The sequence below is a fragment of the Schizosaccharomyces japonicus genome, assembly GCF_000149845.2.
Source record: "Schizosaccharomyces japonicus yFS275 unplaced genomic scaffold supercont5.1, whole genome shotgun sequence".
Lineage (NCBI taxonomy): Eukaryota > Fungi > Ascomycota > Schizosaccharomycetes > Schizosaccharomycetales > Schizosaccharomycetaceae > Schizosaccharomyces > Schizosaccharomyces japonicus.
Window position 1 is genome coordinate 3,496,945 of NW_011627860.1, and position 20,327 is coordinate 3,517,271.

Here is a 20,327-nt window from a genome sequence, read left to right on the forward strand (position 1 = left end):
TTCCACTTATTAGAAATTTTTATCTATACGAACACTTTATTAAACTTAATTTTGAGATAACTCATATTTGTTCGATACTGATGTCATAAGTGCGGCTTCTTACGTATAAGATATCGCGACGCGCGGCGCAGACCAAAACACGAAACATACTATACTACTTTGAGGACATTTGAATTATATACGTTCGAATCTACTGCTACATTTAGACTCTACGTACTATCTGACGATACATTATGACTGAGACATTTATTGTTTTTGGCGGCCACGGAAAAGTTGCACTTTTGTTCACAAAATATGCTGTAGAAGCTGGTCATAAAGTTTTCTCTGTCGTTCGCAAAACAGAACAGTTTAAGGACATTGAGGCCCTTGGTGGCATTCCCAAATTACTCTCTTTGGAAGACACGACTGTGAAAGAAATAGTTGAGCTGTTTAAGCAAGTGGATCCATCTATTGTTATCTTCAGTGCCGGTGCAGGCGGAAAAGGCGGTCCTGAACGTACGAAACATGTTGATTTTGAAGGCTGCGTGAAGGTATGTGACGCCATGATAGAAGCTGGGTTACGCCGATTCTTGGTTGTATCTGCTTGCGATAATCGTGACATGGATAAACCTGTTCCTGCACATTACACGAACGAAGACATTGAGGCTAGTAAGTGGATCCACGGTGTTCTGGATAACTACTACAGATGGAAGTTAGCCGCAGACAAGGAAATTGTCCGTCGAACTGACAAGCTGGACTGGACAATTGCACGGCCTTCGGGACTGTCGGACGAAGAAGCAAGCGGAAAAATTCAGCTTGGCCACGTTACTCTCCGCGTTACAATTGCACGAGGAAATGTTGCCAAAACGCTACTCGCTTTGGCTTTGAACCCAAAGACTATACACAAAACCATCGACATGACAGATGGAGCTACGCCTATAGACAAGGCTGTAGAAGCATATGCAGAATCTGGCGAGACGTCATACGTTTACGAAATTTAAATCATTGGCATGTCCCATCTTAATGAAGACACATCGGCAATTCGCAAATGACTTTTTATATACTATTTACGATTTTTTTATCTCATCAATCGTACTGGCGACAGCGACACCGGCTGTCGCCGTTTCGACTCTGCGTATCTGCCGTTCTTTGACAGCTTATAATTGCACAACCTAGGGAGGTCACTGACAATGAATAATAATACATGTTCCAATTAATTGTTTGGGCACTTTTGAAGTAGATTAACCGATGTCTCAGTTAATCCTGTTTGTCGGCGTCTTCTAAACCATCAAGGAATGTGTGTTCAGTATGAAACCTTAAAGATACAGAGTTTATGCAATGGCGCTCATTTGTCGGCGTTGGATAGCCTTCTCCCTTGAAGATATGGCCAAGATGGCCTCCACAATTGGCACACACAGCCTCCGTGCGAGTCATGCCAAAGCTGGTGTCTTCAATGCGTTTCACCTTTCCTGGTAAAGCTTCAAAAAAGGCAGGCCATCCGCACTTGCTATTAAACTTGCTGTTTGCAATGTAGAGAGGTTCTCCACATCCGGCACAACAAAACAAGCCCTCAGTGGGAAACGTCTTGTCATATTTACCGCTGCCGGGTGGCTCTGTTGCTTTTTGACGAAGGACACGGAACTGTTCTGGCGAGAGCTGCAGACGCCATTCATCCTCCGATTTTTGTAATGGAAACGACATTTTGTGATTTTTCAATTGATGCTTAGAGGAAAAAAATGCAACCGGAAAAAAAACTTGATTACCAACTAAACGCCTGGTGTTTGTAAATTGACGGGCGTTTCGAATAAACAGACGGAGCATAAACTTTTTATGTCTAGTAATGTTTACTGCTTTAAGCGAATTAATTCCTTCCTTTGCTCAAGAAACTACTTCCCCTGTCAGTTGCTTTGAAATATATATTGTTGGCTTATTTGCCCTTGGTGTAATCTTGATTCAACCGTGACGCATCCAACATTTACTGGTGAGCTGCTAGAGGAGGCAAGTCGAATAGTGAAACTTCAGTGGCTCTTCTTGGTGTGCACTATGGTTCGTCTTTGGTGTAGATGCGAGTATCATTGCCATTTTTTGTGAATTCGCTTTAGTAAAATTGAGACGAGATTTTTTGTATCGGCGACTTCGCAACGAAACCGTGTAAATCAATCAAAATGGTTATTCCACTAACTATGTCTCTCTTGATGGTTTATTTGTTTCTGTATCTAGCTTCTTGACACATTTGTGATATTATTCTTTTCACAGGTGGTCCATTTCATGGTTCACCCTACCCTTTGGAAATACTCGAGTTTTTCTCAAATACGGGGAAATCTGCATTTATTTTGTTACTGAAACACAGTGCATGCAACTGCCGTGGTTTGAACACCCCATTGACTATTGTTTGTCCTTGAAATAACGCCTTTTATGTCCAAAGTGTAATTCATGGTAGTCGTGCATGAATTCGAATATCAATACAAAAGCAGAGTCCCTTACTCTGTCACAACAATCCTTTGATGACAGAAATGCTTTTCAACAACTTCTAGACGAAGTTTTGGATGTTAAAAAGTGCTCAAATTCATTTGCCGACTTTTCCAATGCCGAGGTCTCATTGCAACTTATTCAAGTCCTCGTGGAAGCAGGTTTACTCCCTTTTTTAGACAAAAAGAAGGCGGAAAACGTGCGGAATAGTCTATTTCTTAGACAAGCAGAGCAATCTCTCGATGCGCTTTTACTTGTTATAACGGCAAAACCGGCACTGCTAAACTCGACGAAGTCATCCATTGTGTTTCTTGAATGGCTTTTTCCAAGGACAATTTTTCTGTATAGTTTGGAATCGCTCATTCCTATATATGATAAATTATGTGGGTTTCACTTACAGCTTCTTTACCTCGTTAACGAGCATGCACAGTTATCGATGCATGCAGTGTGGCTAGAGGAAGAATGGAAACGGTACATCGAGTACAGCTTCGGCGCTTTAGTGAGTCTTAGTAAGTCACAATCTGTGGTACCCTTGTACTCTGCAGCTCCAAATTTTCTTATGAGCAATAGAACAAAAAAAGATGACTTTCTTATAGCGCTTGACACTCGATCTGCGGCTACATGCTTCTTTTTGCAGGCGTCCTCGGTGCTTGCAAAGTATCTTCCCCACTCTCAATTGAAACCTACTGATATGTTGTACATTCAGCATTGGGACTGGTTGAAACAACACGTATTTCACTTGCTGCTAATGCAAAAGCTTAATGAGTTTGAACCTGCAGTTCAACTGAGTATGTATTTTCGAGTACTTGACGTACTGGTGTGTTTTTCATTGAAGTATATGCTTCTGAAAGCTCCGTTATGCATTCGTTCTCGGAATTACATTCTTTCTATAAGCAAAGCCGCGTTTCAACTACGCGAATCCGTAAAAGTCGACGCTGAGTTTACTGTCTCAATAATGTTTGTGTACTTCTGCGCCTTTCAAACGTTATATCCCGAACATTTGACTTCTGCCGCATCCGAAATCATGTCTTTGGCGGTTCACTATAAAGAAATGACGGAGGATGCTCAAACGGATGCACGGAAATGTGCGAACATTCTTATGCGCTGTCTAAAGCACAAGGATTCTAACTTTTTCCACGCTTTGCAAGCCGAAACAGATGTCAGTTTGGAAAACCCATTTTGTAAATATTTTAACAACGTTATATTGCTTCGATTTGTACGTTACTTTTATTCAACTCTCAGTGATTCACCACTGGGTGAATTTACAAATCTAAAAGCAAACCAAGACGTCTCTTCCTTGTATTCCATTGGCAAATGGGTATCAAATCATAATCAGGCTTTTGAAAAGCGGTTTGAAGATGAGCTTAAGTCAAAAGTCACATCGTTTCTTGAAAATACAACTGAACTTCTCGTTGAAGACCTTCAATTGTTTGCTACAATTCACTGTTCTGAAAAGTTGAATACCTCTTCTAAATATGACACTAAAGTGCATACACATTATTGTTGGCTCTGTGACTCACCTCAACGGATTAAATTCTCAACGAGTGCTGAAACGGAAGTTCTGAGAAAAATTCCTACAGAACAGGTTTCTCTTTGCTCTTCAATAACTCGGTCATACAGAGCAATTCACTGTATCGCCAGAAGATTTTGGATGCGTATTGGCGATGGACAAATCATTCAAATACATTTATTGCTTTGGCAGACTCTGATTCTGGTAAGAGATGTTTGCAAATGTTATTTAGTTCTGTCAGAATGCTTCGTATGAGTGCAGGCCGTATATTACCACGCTTTTTTTCATCATTTTATACGCATGAAGATATTGTTTCCCCAACAGAAAACAGAATAATGATTTTGGAAACATTAAAAAACCTTGCCTCTGGGTCTCATTCAAAGTTCTTGGAAACTACCATTATGGCTTGGGCGCATATTGCTGAAGTGGCAGAGGGGGAGGAATTACATTTAATACTTCTGCAGTTAATTGAGTTTATTGTCGAAGGAGATACCTTTCATCAAGGTGTAGCCGTTAGCTGTCTCCATAACGTTGCCCGAAGAAGGGACGTAACGATATGGCAACTATTCTCCCCTTACTGGAGAACTGTTTGTGTAATGATCATTAAAAGTGTTACTCATAAGCCTGGCATTGTAAAACTTTTTGCTGAAACTATGGGCATTACTGATAATGACTTCTTGACACGAACTCAAGCCTACACGGTTCCGTATCTTGTTTTAACAAAAAATCGTGCGGTTATTCAAAAAATAGCGGAAGCCTCTCATAATACAGTCTCGTCCTTGTGTTTGTCAAATATGCCTAAAATACTAGCAACATTTCTAACATCCGAATCGGCAAATGTTGAAGAAAGTGTAATGTTACTATTGACGCTAGCGTCATCGGATTTTGAAAAAATTGATCTATCTCGTTTGCTACGTTCTGATCCTATTTCTGTTACTGTTGAGCTTTTACAACTTTGTCATAAAGAAGCTCAAGTAAGTCAAGTAATTAATGCGATAACGAAAGTCGCAATACTTGTTTCGCCCAGTTTAAATGAAAAAAATGTCAATGAGGAAACGCTTCTTCTGGACTTTTTTAATAATCATATCCTAGGAATCCTTGCAGAGTTCTCTAACATTATAAACAACTTAAGAGGGAAAGCTTCTATAAATGAAAAGACACGAACTATTATAGGAATGAAAGAAATGATCCAGTTTGCTGGAAGTGCAACAAAATTGGGTTTACCTCAAATAACTTCCTGTCTCCAGAGTGCCTTCCAGGACAATACCTTGCGATCCTATGCTTTGGAAGCCTGGTTGGCCCTGCTTTTAAGTATTGACGGACCCGAATACTTATCACTTGCAAGTCTTTCTCTTGTTTTGTTGCCCTCGATGTATCCTAAGATAAGCAAAAAAGAGAAAATAATTGTGGTAAAGGTTATAGATTATATTGCAAAGGATCCAATGGACAACATTGAGCAGCTTCGGCCGGTTCTTCCAGTCTCTTTTGCAAGTGAGTGCTTTTCTGAAACCAGTCGCGATTCATTTTCAAAAATTCAGGTTGACGATTTTCATTTAAATATTGAAGACATCATGCAGTGTTGCCGTAATGAACACGAGTCGGTTTGTCTTTTAGGTTTACAAAAGCTCGCTTCGTATCTTCAGACAAAGGAAGCATTTCTTCAGTCGCTAATAACAGTTGATGTTATTGATCCTCTTATAAATCGTCTTTTACGATGTTTACTAGACTGTTGCCTCAAATTTGCACATTCTAATGATGAAATCTCATTTTTGGCAGCCAAAAATTTGGGTATTTTGGGTGCTATTGACCCGAATCGTGCGGATGCTCAGAAAAGAATTGGTGGCTTTTTAATGTTAGATAATTTTGAAAATGGAGAGGAATGTTTAAAATTCATTACTCGTTTTATACAGGATCAGCTCATTCCTGCTTTTATTACTACTACGGATACAAAGGCTCAAAGCTTTTTAGCTTATGCCTTGCAGGAACTTCTTCATTTAGGAGGATTTAGATCTGCTGTTATCGGCTCACAAAAGCGCTCTACAAAAAGTGTGGAAGCTCAATACTGGAATTCACTTCCAGATTCATCCAAGCGCGTTCTAATACCGTTTTTGAACTCAAAGTACCATCTAACTTCATCTCTCAAGCCAAGAATATCTTTTCCAATTTATTCAGAGACGACAACTTTCACATATTGGATACAGAGCTTTTGTCTAAAGTTAATGCAGTATTACCATTCTAAAAATGCTGATCGTATATTTTCTATTTGTGCAAAGGTAATCAAGGATCAAGAAACTAGCATTTCGAGGTTCTTGTTCCCATTCCTACTCTTAAACGCTGTTTTAACCGAGTCCGCTGATGAATTAAAACTGATCTCTACGGAATTAAAAATGGTTGTCTTTCAAAAACGACCGGAACGTACAAATCGAGAAAGCATGCAACGTTATACCACTTTTCTTAAGTGCTTCTTCGAAGTTGTTGATTACTTCAACAATTGGCTTAGAGCGAGAAGGCGTAGAAGCTGGGAAGAACGGTCTGCGAAAGCTCGACGAGAGAATCGTTATATGTCTGTTGATGATGCCGTTTCTGAGGAAGCTACCGTCGTACGTGTGGATTCTTTCCTTTCCCAGTTTCCCGTAGAAAAACTTGGTCTCGTCTCATTATTTTGTGGTTTTCATGCGAGAGCACTTTTCTACTGGGAACAGCATTTACGCATGTCGAAAGAGAAAACTCCGAGCTCTGTTACTGAAAATGATTATCGAATTTTGCAAGAAATATACAGCGGAATCGATGATCCAGATGGGATTGAAGCAATCTCATTTAATTTTCACAACTATTCTCTTGATCAACAAATAATTCTGCATGAAAACTCAGAAAACTGGGATTCTGCTCTCACTTGTTATGAGTTAAGCTATGAGAAACAACCAAAGAATGATATTCTAAAGGTTGGAATGCTAAACTGTTTGCTGCAAGCAGGCCATTACGAATCTGTCATCAATAACGCTAAACATATATCGTCTCTAGTTGAAGAGCCATCACGTTCTACAGTTCTCAATCTTGCTATTGAAGCTGCCTGGAGTGCATTGCTTAAAGACAAATTACAAGAACTTGTTACAAGTAGTTCGTCCGTTTCATTTGATACAAAGGTTGGCCGATTGTTTTTGAACTATCTCTCCAACATGCATGATCAGGCGGAGTTCGACCAGCTGATTCGTACATTATATACCGATGCTACTATTGCAATTGCGAATACTGGAGCAAACAGTTCATATGATTGCTATGACATTCTCTCAAAGCTTCATGCTATTCATGACTTTAGTGTTATTTCTAGTTATACGCTCTCTAAAACACCAATCCCAGAAGATGTAGCGTCTGTTTTTAAGACTCGTCTTGAGTGTGTTGTTCCTTATGGAAAGTTTAAGCAGAGAATTCTGTCTGCACAATTGGTTGGCTTTAGTAGAGGATCAAAAAACTCTGTGTATCAAGCGCCTACACATTTGGAAATTGCAAAACTTGCTCGAAAAAATCAGCAAATGCAACGAGCGTATAATTCAATTTTGCGCGCTATGAGTTTAAATAAAGCCATGGCTGCAGTAGAGCACTCAAGATGGTGGTGGCATCAAGGACAGCGTCGTAAAGCGATTGCTGAATTACAGTCCTCTTTTGATGCATCTCTTTTTGAGTCTGCTGACGTTCTTTCGATGCATTCAATATCTGCTTTATCAAGTACGTCTTCAAATGAGTCGAAGGGTAGCGTTGTCAAAGGAAAAGCGTTGTTGACTCTTACAAAATGGCTTGGCGAAGCTGGTCAACTTGGACTGAAGGATTTAGAGGTCTATTATTACAAAGCGGTTAATATATATCCTGAATGGGAAAAAAGTCACTATTACTTAGCTCATCATCGTGTATCGATGCTTGAAGAAGAAAAGAAGCTTCCTCCTGGGAAAAAGAGCGAAAAGTTTCTCACTGGTGAACTGGTAACACGAATTATTAATGAGTATGGAAGATCTCTTTACTATGGAACGAAGCATATTTATGAGAGTATGCCCAAACTGTTAACACTTTGGTTGGATTTTGGAGCAGAAGAACTTCAGTTGTCGGAAGAAGAGGGCGACAGTTATTTCAGAGAACATATCATTGCCTCAAGGAAGAAGTCGTTGGAGCTTATAAACTCTAATATAGTCCGATTGGGTTTAAAGATACCTCAATATCTATTCCTCACTGCCTTATCTCAAATGATTTCACGTATTTGTCATCCGAACCAGAAGGTTTATCGAGTGCTGGAACATCTCATCAGTTTAGTCATTTCTGCATATCCAAAGGAAACTCTTTGGCAACTAATGGCTGCTACGAAATCCACTTCTCACAAACGGTCTGTGCGAGGAAAAAGCATTTTGAATCTGTTATATTCAAAGAAAAAGAATCAACCAGAAAACTTAGAAATGAAGAAACTTTGCCAGTCTGCTGTCTGTTTAACAGACAAGCTTTTGGATCTGTGTAATGTTCGTTTAGACACGCGGGCTGTGAAACTTAGTTTAAAGGGTCATTTCCGGATTTCGCTTAATTCACCTGTTGACTTAGTAATTCCGGCTCAATCTTTTATGAACATAACACTTCCTTCTAAAGGAATTGTATACCATCAGTATCACCCGTTCCCAAACAACCAACCAACTATTGAAGGCTTTGAAGATGAAGTTGATATCATGAATTCCCTACAGAAACCCAGGAAGGTGACTATTCGGGGAACTAATGGAAAGATGTATCATTTCTTATGTAAACCAAAGGACGATCTACGGAAAGATGCTCGACTAATGGAACTTAACAATGTTATTAACAAGATTCTTCGAAAAGATCAAGCAGCTAGTCGAAGAAAGCTAAATATACGAACTTATGTGGTTATCCCTCTTAATGAAGAATGCGGTTTTATTGAATGGGTTAATAATACTCGCCCTTTCCGTGATATACTCCTAAAAATTTACAAGCAAAAGAATGTACCTATTCCATATCAAGAGCTTCGTGCTAATCTTGATATGGCTTTACAAACACCTAACCCGGCCAAGATCTTTGAAGAGAAAATCTTACCAAGGTTTCCCTCGGTGTTTCATGAATGGTTTATGGAAGCATTTCCCGAACCCAGCAGTTGGGTAAAAAGTCGGCAGAATTACTCGAGAACTCTTGCTGTAATGTCAATGGTGGGTTATGTACTTGGACTTGGTGATAGGCATGGAGAGAACATTTTGTTCGATGAATTAAACGGAGACGCTATTCATGTTGATTTTAATTGTCTTTTCGAAAAGGTACTTATACGCTAAAGAGAGAATTTACTAACCATTTCAGGGATTAACATTTGCAAAACCAGAAAAGGTACCATTTAGACTAACTCATAATATGGTTGATGCAATGGGGCCAACTGGCTATGAAGGTAAGTTAAACTTTCTTACCCTAGTACTAAAGTTTGCCAGGGTCCTTTAGAAAATCCAGTGAAATTACGATGCGTCTTTTACGTTCCAATCAAAATACGCTTATGAGTGTGTTAGAGTCGTTTTTGTACGACCCTCTTGTTGAATGGAACAGAAGAGTATGTCAAAATCGACACATATTCAACTATGCTAACAAATAAAGGGGCAAAATTCGCTTTCTGGTGGTCTTGAACAAAATGAGGCGACTCAAGTTTTGGCAAAGATACGCAGAAAATTGCAAGGTTATATTGGAGAGGAGCCGTTACCCTTGTCTGTTGAAGGACAGGTACAAGAGCTTATCAAGGAAGCCGTTAGCTCCGATAACCTCGTACAGATGTATATTGGTTGGGCAGCATATTTTTGAGTAAGATACGTCTTTGTCACATCTGTCATGGGTAAAATGTGATGAAATCTCGTTACTAAACCTTAAAATGTCTACTTGTCATGAGAGGGGTTTGAGTCTGAAGCGCCCAAATTGTTTAACTCGCTGTAGTATTTTTCTAACTCGGAATCCGCATTGGGTTCTTCCAACTGTTGTGGTTGGCGTTTTAATGAAGCAGGAATAAATTGGGCTGCCTCTTTTCGAAGATCTCGAACAATTGGTTCTGCCGAGTATTCTGTTTTTACGATTGCGTCAGCTGTAATTTCCTGTTGCTTCCAAACATCGTTATGTTCGACAAGCGCCGTTCTTTTGGTGTCCTCGTGGTGGGGATTGTCGCCTGGAAATTCGTCCTCGGGCATCGGAATGTTAATAACAGACTCGTCAGTCTCTGAGCTCTCAGAATTATCATCATCAATTTCTTTATAAGGCATTCCAGGTGGTGGAACACCATAAGGGTTAAATATTGGGTGATAATAAACACTCTTTTTTGGATTTTTCGGAATAAACGGTTTCTTTTGGCGTCGTTCCCTATTGACATGTTTTGTTTTTTCGGATTCAATGTTGCCAATTGAGTGTCCTCCAATTCCCTTTTTTTTCATTACATAAACATCACGTTCTAATGTATCGAGTTGTTGACGCTCACTGGAATTTAAGGGTCTGCTTTTCTCAATATCCTTTAATTCAAAAATCTTCTTTTCCAAGAAAAAAACATTTTTTGTTGAAAGTTTTGCGTCCCTTCTTTGAGATCGTTCTTGACGAAGCTTAGCTTGTTCTTTCTTCTTACGTTTTCGAGCTTCGTCCTGAACCGGATTAAGCGAACGTTTTCCTTTCATTAAAATTTGGTGTTTTGTCCTCGTTGAAAATCAGGTTGAGCTTTCAGCTGCAAAAAATGAAAAAGAGAAGCGTCTTAACATAAATTTTGTGTGAGACTTTCTTTTATTAAGTGCCTATGTCATTAGGTGATCGTAATGAAAATAATTACTCTGTTAAAGAATTTTTGTGTGGTTGTTGATGTTGAAGGAACAAAAAAGTTATACTTGGTGCTACAACGTTAGCAGTTCTTTTAACGTGCTGGGTGGGTTACAATAAAAAAATAAGTGATTAAAAGATTAGTTATTTCCTTTTCCGTCGTAGAAACAAATGAAGTGTAATGAAACGAATTACTACAATCGGTTTCTTGTCAAAGCATGTTTTATGAGCATATTCTTCTTATTTGTTGTACTATTTCTTAAATATTTAATGTCACGGAGCAAATGAACTTATGTCATTGCCTCCGAGTACTTTAAGCTTGGAAATGAAACAATCATTCAACTGATTGGTTTCTTAAATTGAATGACTAAGCATTCGCTAGCATTCACTGCTATTACGACGCAATTTTAAGTCATTGTTTTACATTTGTACATCTTGCAAAACTATTAGATTTTGTTTCTCTAAAGTTAACAAACACAACATATACGAATTAGTAACAAAAGATAGTATCAATTAAATAGTTAATATAAATATGCAAGAGTTCAATGGCTATAATCCGTTGAACACTACTTAATTCTTTTGACAACAAATTTTCAAAACCTGTACATAGCATTTAGGTTTTATTAACCGAAGCTTATTGCAATGTTAAGGGAATAAGTTATTTCTTGTTTAAAGCCTAAGAACAAGAATCCTCGATCGAACTAAACATATTTGGCCTCGAACCACGACAGAATTGTCACGGAGCAAATGAACTTATGTCATTGCCTCCGAGTACTTTTAAACTTGGAAATGAAACAATCATTCAACTGATTGGTTTCTTAAATTGAATGACTAAGCATTCGCTAGCATTCACTGCTATTACGAAGCAATTCCGAGTTATTGCTTTTACATTTGCACAACTTGCAAAATTATTGAATTTTATTTCTCAAAAATTAACAAACATTACAAATACGAATTAGTAACAAAAGATAGTATCAATTAAATAGTTAATATAAATATGCAAGAGTTCAATGGCTATAATCCGTTGAACACTACTTGTTCCTTTCAACAATAACTTTCAAGAACAATTGCGCGCATCATAACAATTAAGGTTTCGTAACCGAAGCTTCGAAAGGTTAAAGGAAATAAGTTATTCATTGTTTGAAGCCAACAAACAGGAATCCTCAATAGAACTAAACATATCCGGCCTCGAACCGTGACAAGAATGTCCTAAGCAGCGATGCCCGAGTGGTCTAAGGGGGCAGATTTAAGTTGGCTGAAAGGTTAATGAAACTCTGCTGTTGATAAACGCGCGAGTTCGAACCTCGCTCGCTGCATTATTGTTCTTGTTGTTCGTTTTTTTTGTTGCTGAAACTATTTCAGCATTTGTCGGGAATAAATTGAGACCATTTGTCTTCAACTTCAGCATGAGGACTTTCCTAAGCACGGACACAGATATTTGATTGATATTTTTAAACACTGTGTTTACTGCTTTGGCTTTAACATCAATGCTTGAGACGAAATAAACAATAACTTTTTTACTCTCATTCCAATAACAACATGCTTTCAATTGAAGTACCCCACGGACAAATTACAAGAGTTAAGGTACTTCAAAATAGGGTTCGAAGTTCGTAAAAAAATTTGTAATAAATAATACGATTGAACTTGTTGGAAACCTAAATCTACAACGAGGTATCTCGTTTGAGTAAGTTGTGACAATGACGCCTACGGGCCTATTAATATAAGCGATACCAACTAGTCTTTCCTCAATGAGTTGTTAAAAGTAACAAGTGTACCAAAGTTGTCTACGTCAAGAAAATAACATCAGAATAACTGATCAGTACAGAAGAAAAAGAATAAGGACTAGCGAACAAATTATACTAAGCCCCAAAGCACGACAAGGAATAGTAAGTTCTGTTATACTAATGGGGTTAAGCTGCATAGTCTACCGTCTTTTATTTGAGCACATCATTCTTTAACAGATTGTTTTTCAAATTTAACATATTTTTCTTTAGAAAAATTTGTGTTTAAAGAAGGCGAATCTATCACATTGTCTCTTTTTGTATGTGTTTCGATCCAAAAAGTAGAATATTCATTCATACAGACCTTTTTGTATATTACTCGCTTAGCAGAAAACCTTAATTGATATTTACGAAAAGGAAATTAAAAGACAACCCAAATCATTGTATAAACTTTCAATGAGCAATGGCGATTTACCACTCATCCAAAATCACTTTTAGTATTAATTTTGTTGAATTTTGATAACTATAGTTCATATTAGCTGGTACATACCGATACTCGCTTGTTCGTAGAGCCGAAACCTTATTCAAAAATGCGAAAATTTGGACACTAAACTGTTAAAATAAAAATAAAAAACATGGAACCAACAACTATACGTAATTATCTGTACATTAATTGCAATTATAAATAGCTCTTTACCGGTTTACACCTTTCAATTCTTCTGATGTTAATGCAATTAGAAAATGCAAGCCGAAAGACTAGGCATTTTTACTAAAAGTAGTCAATATAGACTGCATCTCTCAAATACAAAAAGATACGGGACAGACAATCCCGTGTATCTCGTCACCAGCAGGACTTGAACCTGCGCGGGCATAGCCCATTAGATGCCTGAACGAGTTCAAGTCTAACTCCTTAACCGCTCGGACATAGTGACTTTCTTAAAAATTCTTGAAAACAGTACAATATGCAGGGTGAAAACGTTAAGGATGTGCAACGGTTTTGTTCTGTTCATTCCGTCTTAACGGTAAACGCGTACCGTGTTTTCATTTATAAACACCATGCAATGAAGTCGAAGAAATTGCCCACTCACACGAGTAGTCATAACACTCCAAAGAATTATATCAGTGGTGACTTGGCTCAAGTAACGAGCATATTTTTAAAAGTGGTAACAAACCCTTATCATGGAGCAAACTGACTTATGTCATTGACTCCAAATACTTTTAAACTTTGGAAATAAATTGACCATTCAGCTAATTGGTATTTAATGACTAAGCATTTGTTAGCATTCATTGCTATGACGAAGCAACTCAAGGTTATCGCTTATCCATTTGCACAGCTTATTAAATTAATATAGTTTAATAAAGGATTATTGTTCGTGGGTTTTAAACAATGAATAGTTTTTTCCTTTAGCTATATTCTGATAGTTATTGTTGAAAGAAACAGGTAGTGTTCAACGGATTATAGCCATTGAACTCTTGCATATTTATATTAATTATTTAATTGCTAATATATTTTGTTACTAATTCGTATTTGTAATGTATGTTATCTCTTGAGAAATAAAATCCAGTAATTTTGGAATCTTGGCGACTAAGCAGCCAGACCAACGACCAGCTTCCGCCTGATCAAACGGACGAACGGAAGAGAAACATTAATCCCATTGTTTCTCCCTAAACGATTCTTGTAAGCCCAGTCTCTGTAGTAAGATTAAGTCTGAATATTTACTGCTTTTTAGCTATTTATAATGTTACACATTAGTGAGGACTAATGCGCAATCGTTGTTGAAGCCTTACGGCCTCGTAGTGCAGCGCCGTAAGCGCTGCTTGGAGTTGTAGTGTGGAGTGCACACTTAGGGGAGTGCGGTAGCACTCGCTAGACTCCGTAGCGCAGCTCGCCAGAGCTGACTGCATAACCCTATGAAAATAAGATAGCGCGCTAGCGTTCGCAGAGGCACATAGGAACCCGAACTCAGGTCTTTCCCGACAACTGCCACATCACTTCCCCTAAGCCACAGAATTACGCATTGTACTGTAATGACTCCAAGGGAAACCCTCGATATCCTCTAAATTGGCATGACTCAAACGCCATTGTCAGAGAAAGTCTTAAAGCCACATTAGATTAGGTAATTCTATGAATATAAACTACTGTAAAAACGACTGAATTCTTCAGTCGTTCACTAACAGTGTTTTCACACCGTCTGCCGTAGATTGTGATAAATTATTAAAGTTATCTTGACGACTTTTAAGCGAAACTCTATTTATTAAGGTGTTCCTATCTAAGATAAATAGTTTGTCACCGGATATTCTTAATAGCCACTATGAATTATAATAAATCGGACTTGTCTCTGATCTTTCATACCAGAGTTATAGTCAGTTTGGGAAAACCATTTTTCCTGCAGTAAGGCTTTGCTGACATGAGCTAAAATTTCCCAACACCTTCTAGATTACCATCTTCTACAAAGTCTAAATAGTTTGATAATTATCCTACAATCCTCATTTATAAGTTTTGTTACACACCGACTCGGTAACAGTCATATTACTTCAACTTCGTCTCGACTTTCTTACTTTGTGCTGGCGCTACTCACTCATATAGGGAGTTCCCCCACATATCCCACTAAACACCCACATCTGCCCCCACGCCGTTAGCAGCTTCGAAGCGTCAACTATGATTGTTCAGACAGTCGTGCTTGGGCTCATTATAACCGTCTTCCTTCTTTGGAGACTCAGAGCGTCCAATGGAAAACAAAAGCGGAAAGCAGTGTTTCTTGTCGGACCAGCTGAGGCCGGAAAAACGAGTCTCTTCTCCCAACTAGTGTATGGAACTGCAGCACCTACAGTTACGAGTACCGCGCCTAATAGAGGTTGTTGGAAGTCAGAAGATGGTGAATTGACGATTGTGGATCTTCCTGGTCATCCCAAGGCTCAAGATATGTTGAAAAGCGAGTTCAACAACAACACCCTTTCTCCAAGTGCCGTTGTCTTCGTCATCAACAGCGCTACTATCGACAGAGATGTTCATTCGGTTGCGCTGATGTATCTTAATGTGCTTCTTGAGTGCTACAAAGCTAAGGTTCATCGTGTTCTCATCGCTTGCAACAAGTTTGATCTTTTCACAGCTGTACCAGCAAATCAAGCCTTTAAGTTATTACAGAATGAACTGGACAACATCATTAAACTTCAAGACGCACAGGTGGAGTCTATTTCTGCACAGGATGAGCGGTTGTGGGATTCGTTTTTGAATTCCCTTGACTCCTTTCATGTTGAAGCTATCTCAGGTAGTGCAACAAAGGGAACAGGCTTGGATAAATGGAAGGCATGGATTCAATTTAAACTATTCCATCTGTGAAGCCTTATAGCGATTGTCCTTTAGTTCCCAAATCAAAATCAGGTTCAAAAGAGTTCATGCTCCTTTGGTAGTAATGAATGTTCCTTCCGAAAGGTAACAGAACGTGTATAATAGGGCTATGTGCTTTTAGCAACAAAGGATCCGTTTCTGGAGTGCTTTGACGCAGAGACATTCTTCGGCGTTGAAAAGCAGACAAACCATTAACCTATTAAATGCTGACAATACCCTGGACTGTAAACTTCAGAACATGTTTTAAAACTTAATTACGCAGCGGGTCAGAATTGATATTATTCTATAACTACTACGGGAAACCATTTGCAGTTAGTATTCAAAAATACTGCAATGAGTGCAAAAAGTGTGGGCAGCAAAATCAAAACCTTCGACTACCAATAAATTACAGACTATGCTGGGCGCATGCCTGGCTCGCGTCCGAATCCTTGTTAATCCAGAGGGAGAGGACCCCCCCATCACCCAGTAGTATCATAAACAACTCGCCGTACTGGTTGATCGCCATACTCCTGATGGGTCATCTCATAGGGGTCTATCGAATCCACTCTGCAAAGAGTATTAACATGCTGCCCCATAAACAACCCCAACTAGCAGTCCTAGTCAGCAGAAACACTGCCAACTTTGTAAGAATAAATACCAAACGTTCACAAGCATCTGCTCACCACAGTAAATCACAATCAACCGCCATCCCTCTCTCTCACTCTCTCACTCTTAAGCTTCGTACGTAACTGCGTCTATTGAAACGGGGAAATAGGTGGGATCTAAACGGAACAAATATCAAACAAAAATCGTAAGCGACTTGCTTAGCACTCATACATGGTCTCCATGATGACACCGGTAACTTGGTAGGGATCGATGGAGGAAGCAGGACGACGGTCCTCGAAGTAGCCCTTGCCACTGATGGCAACAGAGCGGGGAATACGGACAGATGCACCACGGTTGGCAACACCCCAAGTGAACTTGTCAATGGAACCAGTCTCGTGGCGACCAGTCAAACGCTTTTCGTTCTCTTCACCGTAGACGGCAATGTGCTCAGCGTGACGCTTGGCGAACTTCTCCATGAGAGACTCGATGACAGCCATACCGCCGTCGGCACGAGTAGCCTTGGTAGAAACGTTAGTGTGGCAACCAGCACCGTTCCAGTCACCCTGAAGAGGCTTGGGGTGGAAGCTGATCTTCACACCAAAGTCCTCAGCAATGCGGTGAAGGAAGAAACGAGACATCCACAATTGGTCACCCATCTCAATACCGTTGCAGGGACCAACTTGGTACTCCCATTGGGAGGGCATGACCTCGGCATTGATACCGGAGATCTTAATGCCAGCGTACAAACAGGCTCTGTAGTGGGCCTCGACAATGTCGCGGGCAAAGCGCGGCCAGTGCCGACACCACAGTAGTAGGGGCCTTGAGGACCGGGGAAACCACCCTTGGGCCAGCCATAGGGACGATCAAAGTAGTCGAGCATGGTGTACTCCTGCTCAATACCAAACCAGACATCCTCGTCGGCATACTTCTCCATGAGCTTGGCACAAGACTCACGGTAGTTGAAAACGTTAGGGGAACCGTCAGCGGCGTAGGTAGCGGCAAGGACAATAATGTTGTCGCCGCGGCGGAAGGGGTCGCGGTACATAGCGACAGGCTTCAAAAGAGTGTCAGAGTTCTCACCGGGGGCCTGGCCGGTGGAGGAACCGTCAAAGTTCCAGATACGGAGCTCGGAGATATCAGTAGGCTTCTTGTCAAGAGTCATGGTCTTGGAACGAAGGTGGTTGTGGCCGTCAATCCAGACGTACTCGGCCATGATCTTGTCGCCCTGAGGGAGGTCAGAGTACTTGGCCAAGATGCTGGCCTTGGACAAAAGGGGTTCAATGTCGTATTGGCTCATATTAGCAGAGAGAATGAGAGTTAAAAGAGAAGAAAAGAAGTAAAGAAGAGAGAAAAAATAGGCGAAACTTTATAAGGATCGGAGGACTCTTCGTTTAAATTATACGTGAAATTGAATCGTCACGTAGATACACGAGATTATCAACAAAAGAGAATGCAAGGATGAGGATTACCTAACAAGAGAGAAACTGCACGCCAAAAAGGGATTCGGTGCGGTAGAAACGAATTGTTATGGGAAACTTGGTGCCAAAAATGTGCAGAGTCGGACGCAATTTACGACACTGGCTAACTGAGCTTTTGTATTAGGAAGGACTGGTCCTCAAAGATTGTGGTTTGTTAAGGTGAAGAAACAGAGCGGGCAAGCGTACCCTTTTATAGACACCGTACGTAATGGTCAGGGTGTTAGAGCCGATCGGTTTAAATATAAACTCGTGCTCTGATTGGTTGGCTTCATATATGCAGGCGGCCCAGACGCCGGCCGCCGACGTATCAGCGCCAAAAACAAAAATAAGACGACCAATCACAGGCCAGTTAATACCAGCCGATAAAGAAATGCGCGTTCATGGTGGTGGAGCAATAAAGATAAGCTCGGTGAAACATTGGGCGTTCACGCGAGGTGTGAACTACCCTTGCCGGTTGAGCAGATATCCCACATAGCCCACATAGATAAGCGTAAAAATCGCATGCTCGTGAGAGCGAAGCACCGGTCTGAAGCGGGGGGAAGCCTTATCTACGACTGGCTCGGTAACTGGGCCACGCAGGTTCCAGTTTAAAGCCGAGAATCATGACGACGTAATCGGAACAACCGAACGGGACACCTGGAACGCGGAGAGATAGGGGCGAGGGGCGCGTGCCAAGATAAGTGAGTACGTGTTTCTGTGGTTAATGGAGGCTTGACGCGACGTGAGCCAGAGTATGAGATACAATGGGACCTCCTCCCACACACAGGTTATCTACATACACAGCGACATGCTGTCCAGGAGCAATTCCTCGCTGAGGTTGGTGAAACTGCAGTCTGATGCAGTCTGGCCGGCTGCGAAAATGCGCCGGCACTTGCAGGGTTAGTACGCGACGCGAAGGAAGGGTTGGGCAGATGTGACGTAGCGTGGTGCAATGCTGACGCGCAAAGTGGTTTAGCGCGGACGGTCTCGAAGGGTTTTCGCTAAACCGCTTTGCGTGATCTACCGCAGTGCACGGCACACGATATCTTTCGCCTAAAGACATACCTGGCTGTTGTTGGTGACGTATGCGGACAGTGCAAGCGACGTCATCGGCGCCTTCGAACGCCCGCTTACACCAGGGACTTGCCCACCCCCACTCCGAGCAGGTGGCGGCACGCGAAAAGAGCAGAGGGTGTCTGTAGCCGGGACAGACGTGGACTGCATTGGTGGCCACGTCTTTCTTCCACACGTACCAGGGCAGCTGGGAGACGCGCTGCAGCGCTGCGAGTGAAAGCCCGCATTTTTCGCCAACCGTAAAAGACCATATTCCCTTATCCCGTGGGTACACCCCCACGCACACCCCACGGAACATGACGCGAAGCGGGTCGCTGCTTGGTTCTAGGTACTCGGCTAGAAAGTTCCGAAAATGGCCGCGGATATTACGCGGCGACACGAAGCAGAGCCCCATGCTTTCAGGCCGCGTGGCACTCTCCTCGAGACCGTGAAGCATCGCTTCACGTTTCACTTGCTCCTTTGTGTGCTGCCATAGCGGGAAAATTGTGCGCTGCAAGGCCTGATAGGGAATGTTGCACAAAAACAGCGTCTGGTCTTTTTTCGCGTCGGTCGGTCGTAATAAGCATGTCTCGTTTGTGTCACGAGCGATGCACGTGCGCGCGTAATGACCAGTAGCAACCCACCAAGCTCGCTTCGAGTCGGCCATGACGTGGGACAAATGCTCGAAGAGCGCACCGAATTTGACTTCCCTATTGCACAAAACATCAGGATTCGGCGTCCATCCGCGACGGTAATGCTCTAATGTGGGCTCAAATACGCGTTGCCAATAATCATGCTCGAAATTAAGTCGTGTCACGGGAATACCTAATTTTTCGCCCACTTTTTTTACGAGCGTCCAGTCTCGCTCGCTTGTGCATCCTCCCGGCGACGACTCGTCTAGCCAGTTTCGCATAAACAAGCCATGGACATCGTGACCCTAACGTGTCAGCCGTACACTGCGTAGCGCTAACAAAACACCCCCACCTAAAAGGGGGTAGCTACTTACCTGCTGCTTTAGGCGCCAAGCGACGACTGACGAGTCTACACCACCAGACATGGCAACGAAAACTGTCAGTTAGAGCAAGTTACCGTGCCGCACAAACCTTTGTCGCCCAGTTTAGGCCATTGAAGGCGGAAGCGTGGAAGAAGCATGGACGGTGTTGCTGCTGGAGGTACTCTGGGGACTTTCAGGGTGTACTCTTGGAGTACTTTAGAGGGTACTACCAGAATATCCCCAGTGAGTTCCCCAGCAACCCTAGGACGAATGTTGGATTACCGCCGTATAAGATAGTGCACTAGATTAAATAACAAACACTCTTTTAGAATACACTATTTACACATACTGCAGTTCAAGGTGCTCGCACAGCCCACTTTTCCGAGGTCTTACGTCGTGCACT

At 41.2% G+C, this 20,327-nt stretch overlaps 7 protein-coding genes and 2 non-coding genes across 9 annotated transcripts; 4 read left to right on the forward strand and 5 right to left on the reverse strand.

The window, feature by feature from the left end:
- Positions 1 to 34: 34 nt before the first annotated feature.
- On the forward strand, positions 35 to 1,978 carry SJAG_00366 (fungal protein). Its single transcript, XM_002171614.2, has one exon. It carries the CDS (start codon positions 234 to 236, stop codon positions 978 to 980), a length of 747 nt encoding a protein of 248 aa, XP_002171650.1. The 5' UTR covers positions 35 to 233; the 3' UTR covers positions 981 to 1,978.
- SJAG_00365 (methionine sulfoxide) lies at positions 949 to 2,202 on the reverse strand. Its single transcript, XM_002171613.2, has one exon. It carries the CDS (start codon positions 1,798 to 1,800, stop codon positions 1,237 to 1,239), a length of 564 nt encoding a protein of 187 aa, XP_002171649.2. The 5' UTR covers positions 1,801 to 2,202; the 3' UTR covers positions 949 to 1,236.
- SJAG_00364 (ATR checkpoint kinase Rad3) lies at positions 1,915 to 10,837 on the forward strand. Its single transcript, XM_002171612.2, has 5 exons — positions 1,915 to 4,033; positions 4,090 to 9,252; positions 9,293 to 9,377; positions 9,418 to 9,533; positions 9,578 to 10,837. The coding sequence occupies exons 1-5, from the start codon at positions 2,426 to 2,428 to the stop codon at positions 9,776 to 9,778; spliced, it is 7,173 nt and encodes a 2,390-aa protein (XP_002171648.1). The 5' UTR covers positions 1,915 to 2,425; the 3' UTR covers positions 9,779 to 10,837.
- SJAG_00363 (ww domain binding protein 11) lies at positions 8,766 to 11,035 on the reverse strand. Its single transcript, XM_002171611.2, has one exon. It carries the CDS (start codon positions 10,627 to 10,629, stop codon positions 9,850 to 9,852), a length of 780 nt encoding a protein of 259 aa, XP_002171647.1. The 5' UTR covers positions 10,630 to 11,035; the 3' UTR covers positions 8,766 to 9,849.
- Positions 11,036 to 11,978: 943 nt separating this feature from the next.
- SJAG_16075 lies at positions 11,979 to 12,081 on the forward strand. The gene has a single exon. It is a non-coding gene; the product is annotated as a tRNA-Leu (tRNA).
- Positions 12,082 to 13,325: 1,244 nt separating this feature from the next.
- Positions 13,326 to 13,418, reverse strand: SJAG_16076. Its single transcript has one exon. It is a non-coding gene; the product is annotated as a tRNA-Ser (tRNA).
- A 1,605-nt stretch (positions 13,419 to 15,023) lies between these two features.
- Positions 15,024 to 16,497, forward strand: SJAG_00360 (signal recognition particle receptor beta subunit Srp102). Its single transcript, XM_002171610.2, has one exon. It carries the CDS (start codon positions 15,146 to 15,148, stop codon positions 15,824 to 15,826), a length of 681 nt encoding a protein of 226 aa, XP_002171646.1. The 5' UTR covers positions 15,024 to 15,145; the 3' UTR covers positions 15,827 to 16,497.
- Positions 16,498 to 16,638: 141 nt separating this feature from the next.
- On the reverse strand, positions 16,639 to 17,717 carry SJAG_00359 (glutamate-ammonia ligase Gln1; the record flags this gene model as incomplete). Its single annotated transcript, XM_002171609.2, has 2 exons — positions 16,639 to 17,171; positions 17,225 to 17,717. 2 exons carry the CDS (start codon positions 17,715 to 17,717, stop codon positions 16,639 to 16,641), a joined length of 1,026 nt encoding a protein of 341 aa, XP_002171645.2.
- A 292-nt stretch (positions 17,718 to 18,009) lies between these two features.
- On the reverse strand, positions 18,010 to 20,196 carry SJAG_00358 (tRNA(5-methylaminomethyl-2-thiouridylate)-methyltransferase). Its single transcript, XM_002171608.2, has 3 exons — positions 19,937 to 20,196; positions 18,943 to 19,867; positions 18,010 to 18,768 (listed from the first exon to the last, which is right to left on the reverse strand). The coding sequence occupies exons 1-3, from the start codon at positions 19,985 to 19,987 to the stop codon at positions 18,599 to 18,601; spliced, it is 1,146 nt and encodes a 381-aa protein (XP_002171644.2). The 5' UTR covers positions 19,988 to 20,196; the 3' UTR covers positions 18,010 to 18,598.
- Between the last annotated feature and the right edge of the window lie 131 nt (positions 20,197 to 20,327).

What these genes read in the sequence shown, in the direction of transcription:
- SJAG_00366 (XM_002171614.2), top strand. Translation starts at nt 234, where the DNA reads ATGACTGAGACATTTATTGTTTTTGGCGGCCACGGAAAAGTTGCACTT.
- SJAG_00365 (XM_002171613.2), bottom strand. Translation starts at nt 1,800, where the DNA reads ATGCTCCGTCTGTTTATTCGAAACGCCCGTCAATTTACAAACACCAGG.
- SJAG_00364 (XM_002171612.2), top strand. Translation starts at nt 2,426, where the DNA reads ATGAATTCGAATATCAATACAAAAGCAGAGTCCCTTACTCTGTCACAA. An exon ending in TTAATTGTCTTTTCGAAAAG is followed by an intron (nt 9,253 to 9,292) that starts GTACTTATACGC and finishes TAACCATTTCAG; the next exon opens with GGATTAACATTTGCAAAACC. An exon ending in GGGGCCAACTGGCTATGAAG is followed by an intron (nt 9,378 to 9,417) that starts GTAAGTTAAACT and finishes AAAGTTTGCCAG; the next exon opens with GGTCCTTTAGAAAATCCAGT.
- SJAG_00363 (XM_002171611.2), bottom strand. Translation starts at nt 10,629, where the DNA reads ATGAAAGGAAAACGTTCGCTTAATCCGGTTCAGGACGAAGCTCGAAAA.
- SJAG_00360 (XM_002171610.2), top strand. Translation starts at nt 15,146, where the DNA reads ATGATTGTTCAGACAGTCGTGCTTGGGCTCATTATAACCGTCTTCCTT.
- SJAG_00358 (XM_002171608.2), bottom strand. Translation starts at nt 19,987, where the DNA reads ATGTCTGGTGGTGTAGACTCGTCAGTCGTCGCTTGGCGCCTAAAGCAG. An exon ending in CTTGGCGCCTAAAGCAGCAG is followed by an intron (nt 19,868 to 19,936) that starts GTAAGTAGCTAC and finishes CTGACACGTTAG; the next exon opens with GGTCACGATGTCCATGGCTT. An exon ending in ACGTCACCAACAACAGCCAG is followed by an intron (nt 18,769 to 18,942) that starts GTATGTCTTTAG and finishes TAACCCTGCAAG; the next exon opens with TGCCGGCGCATTTTCGCAGC.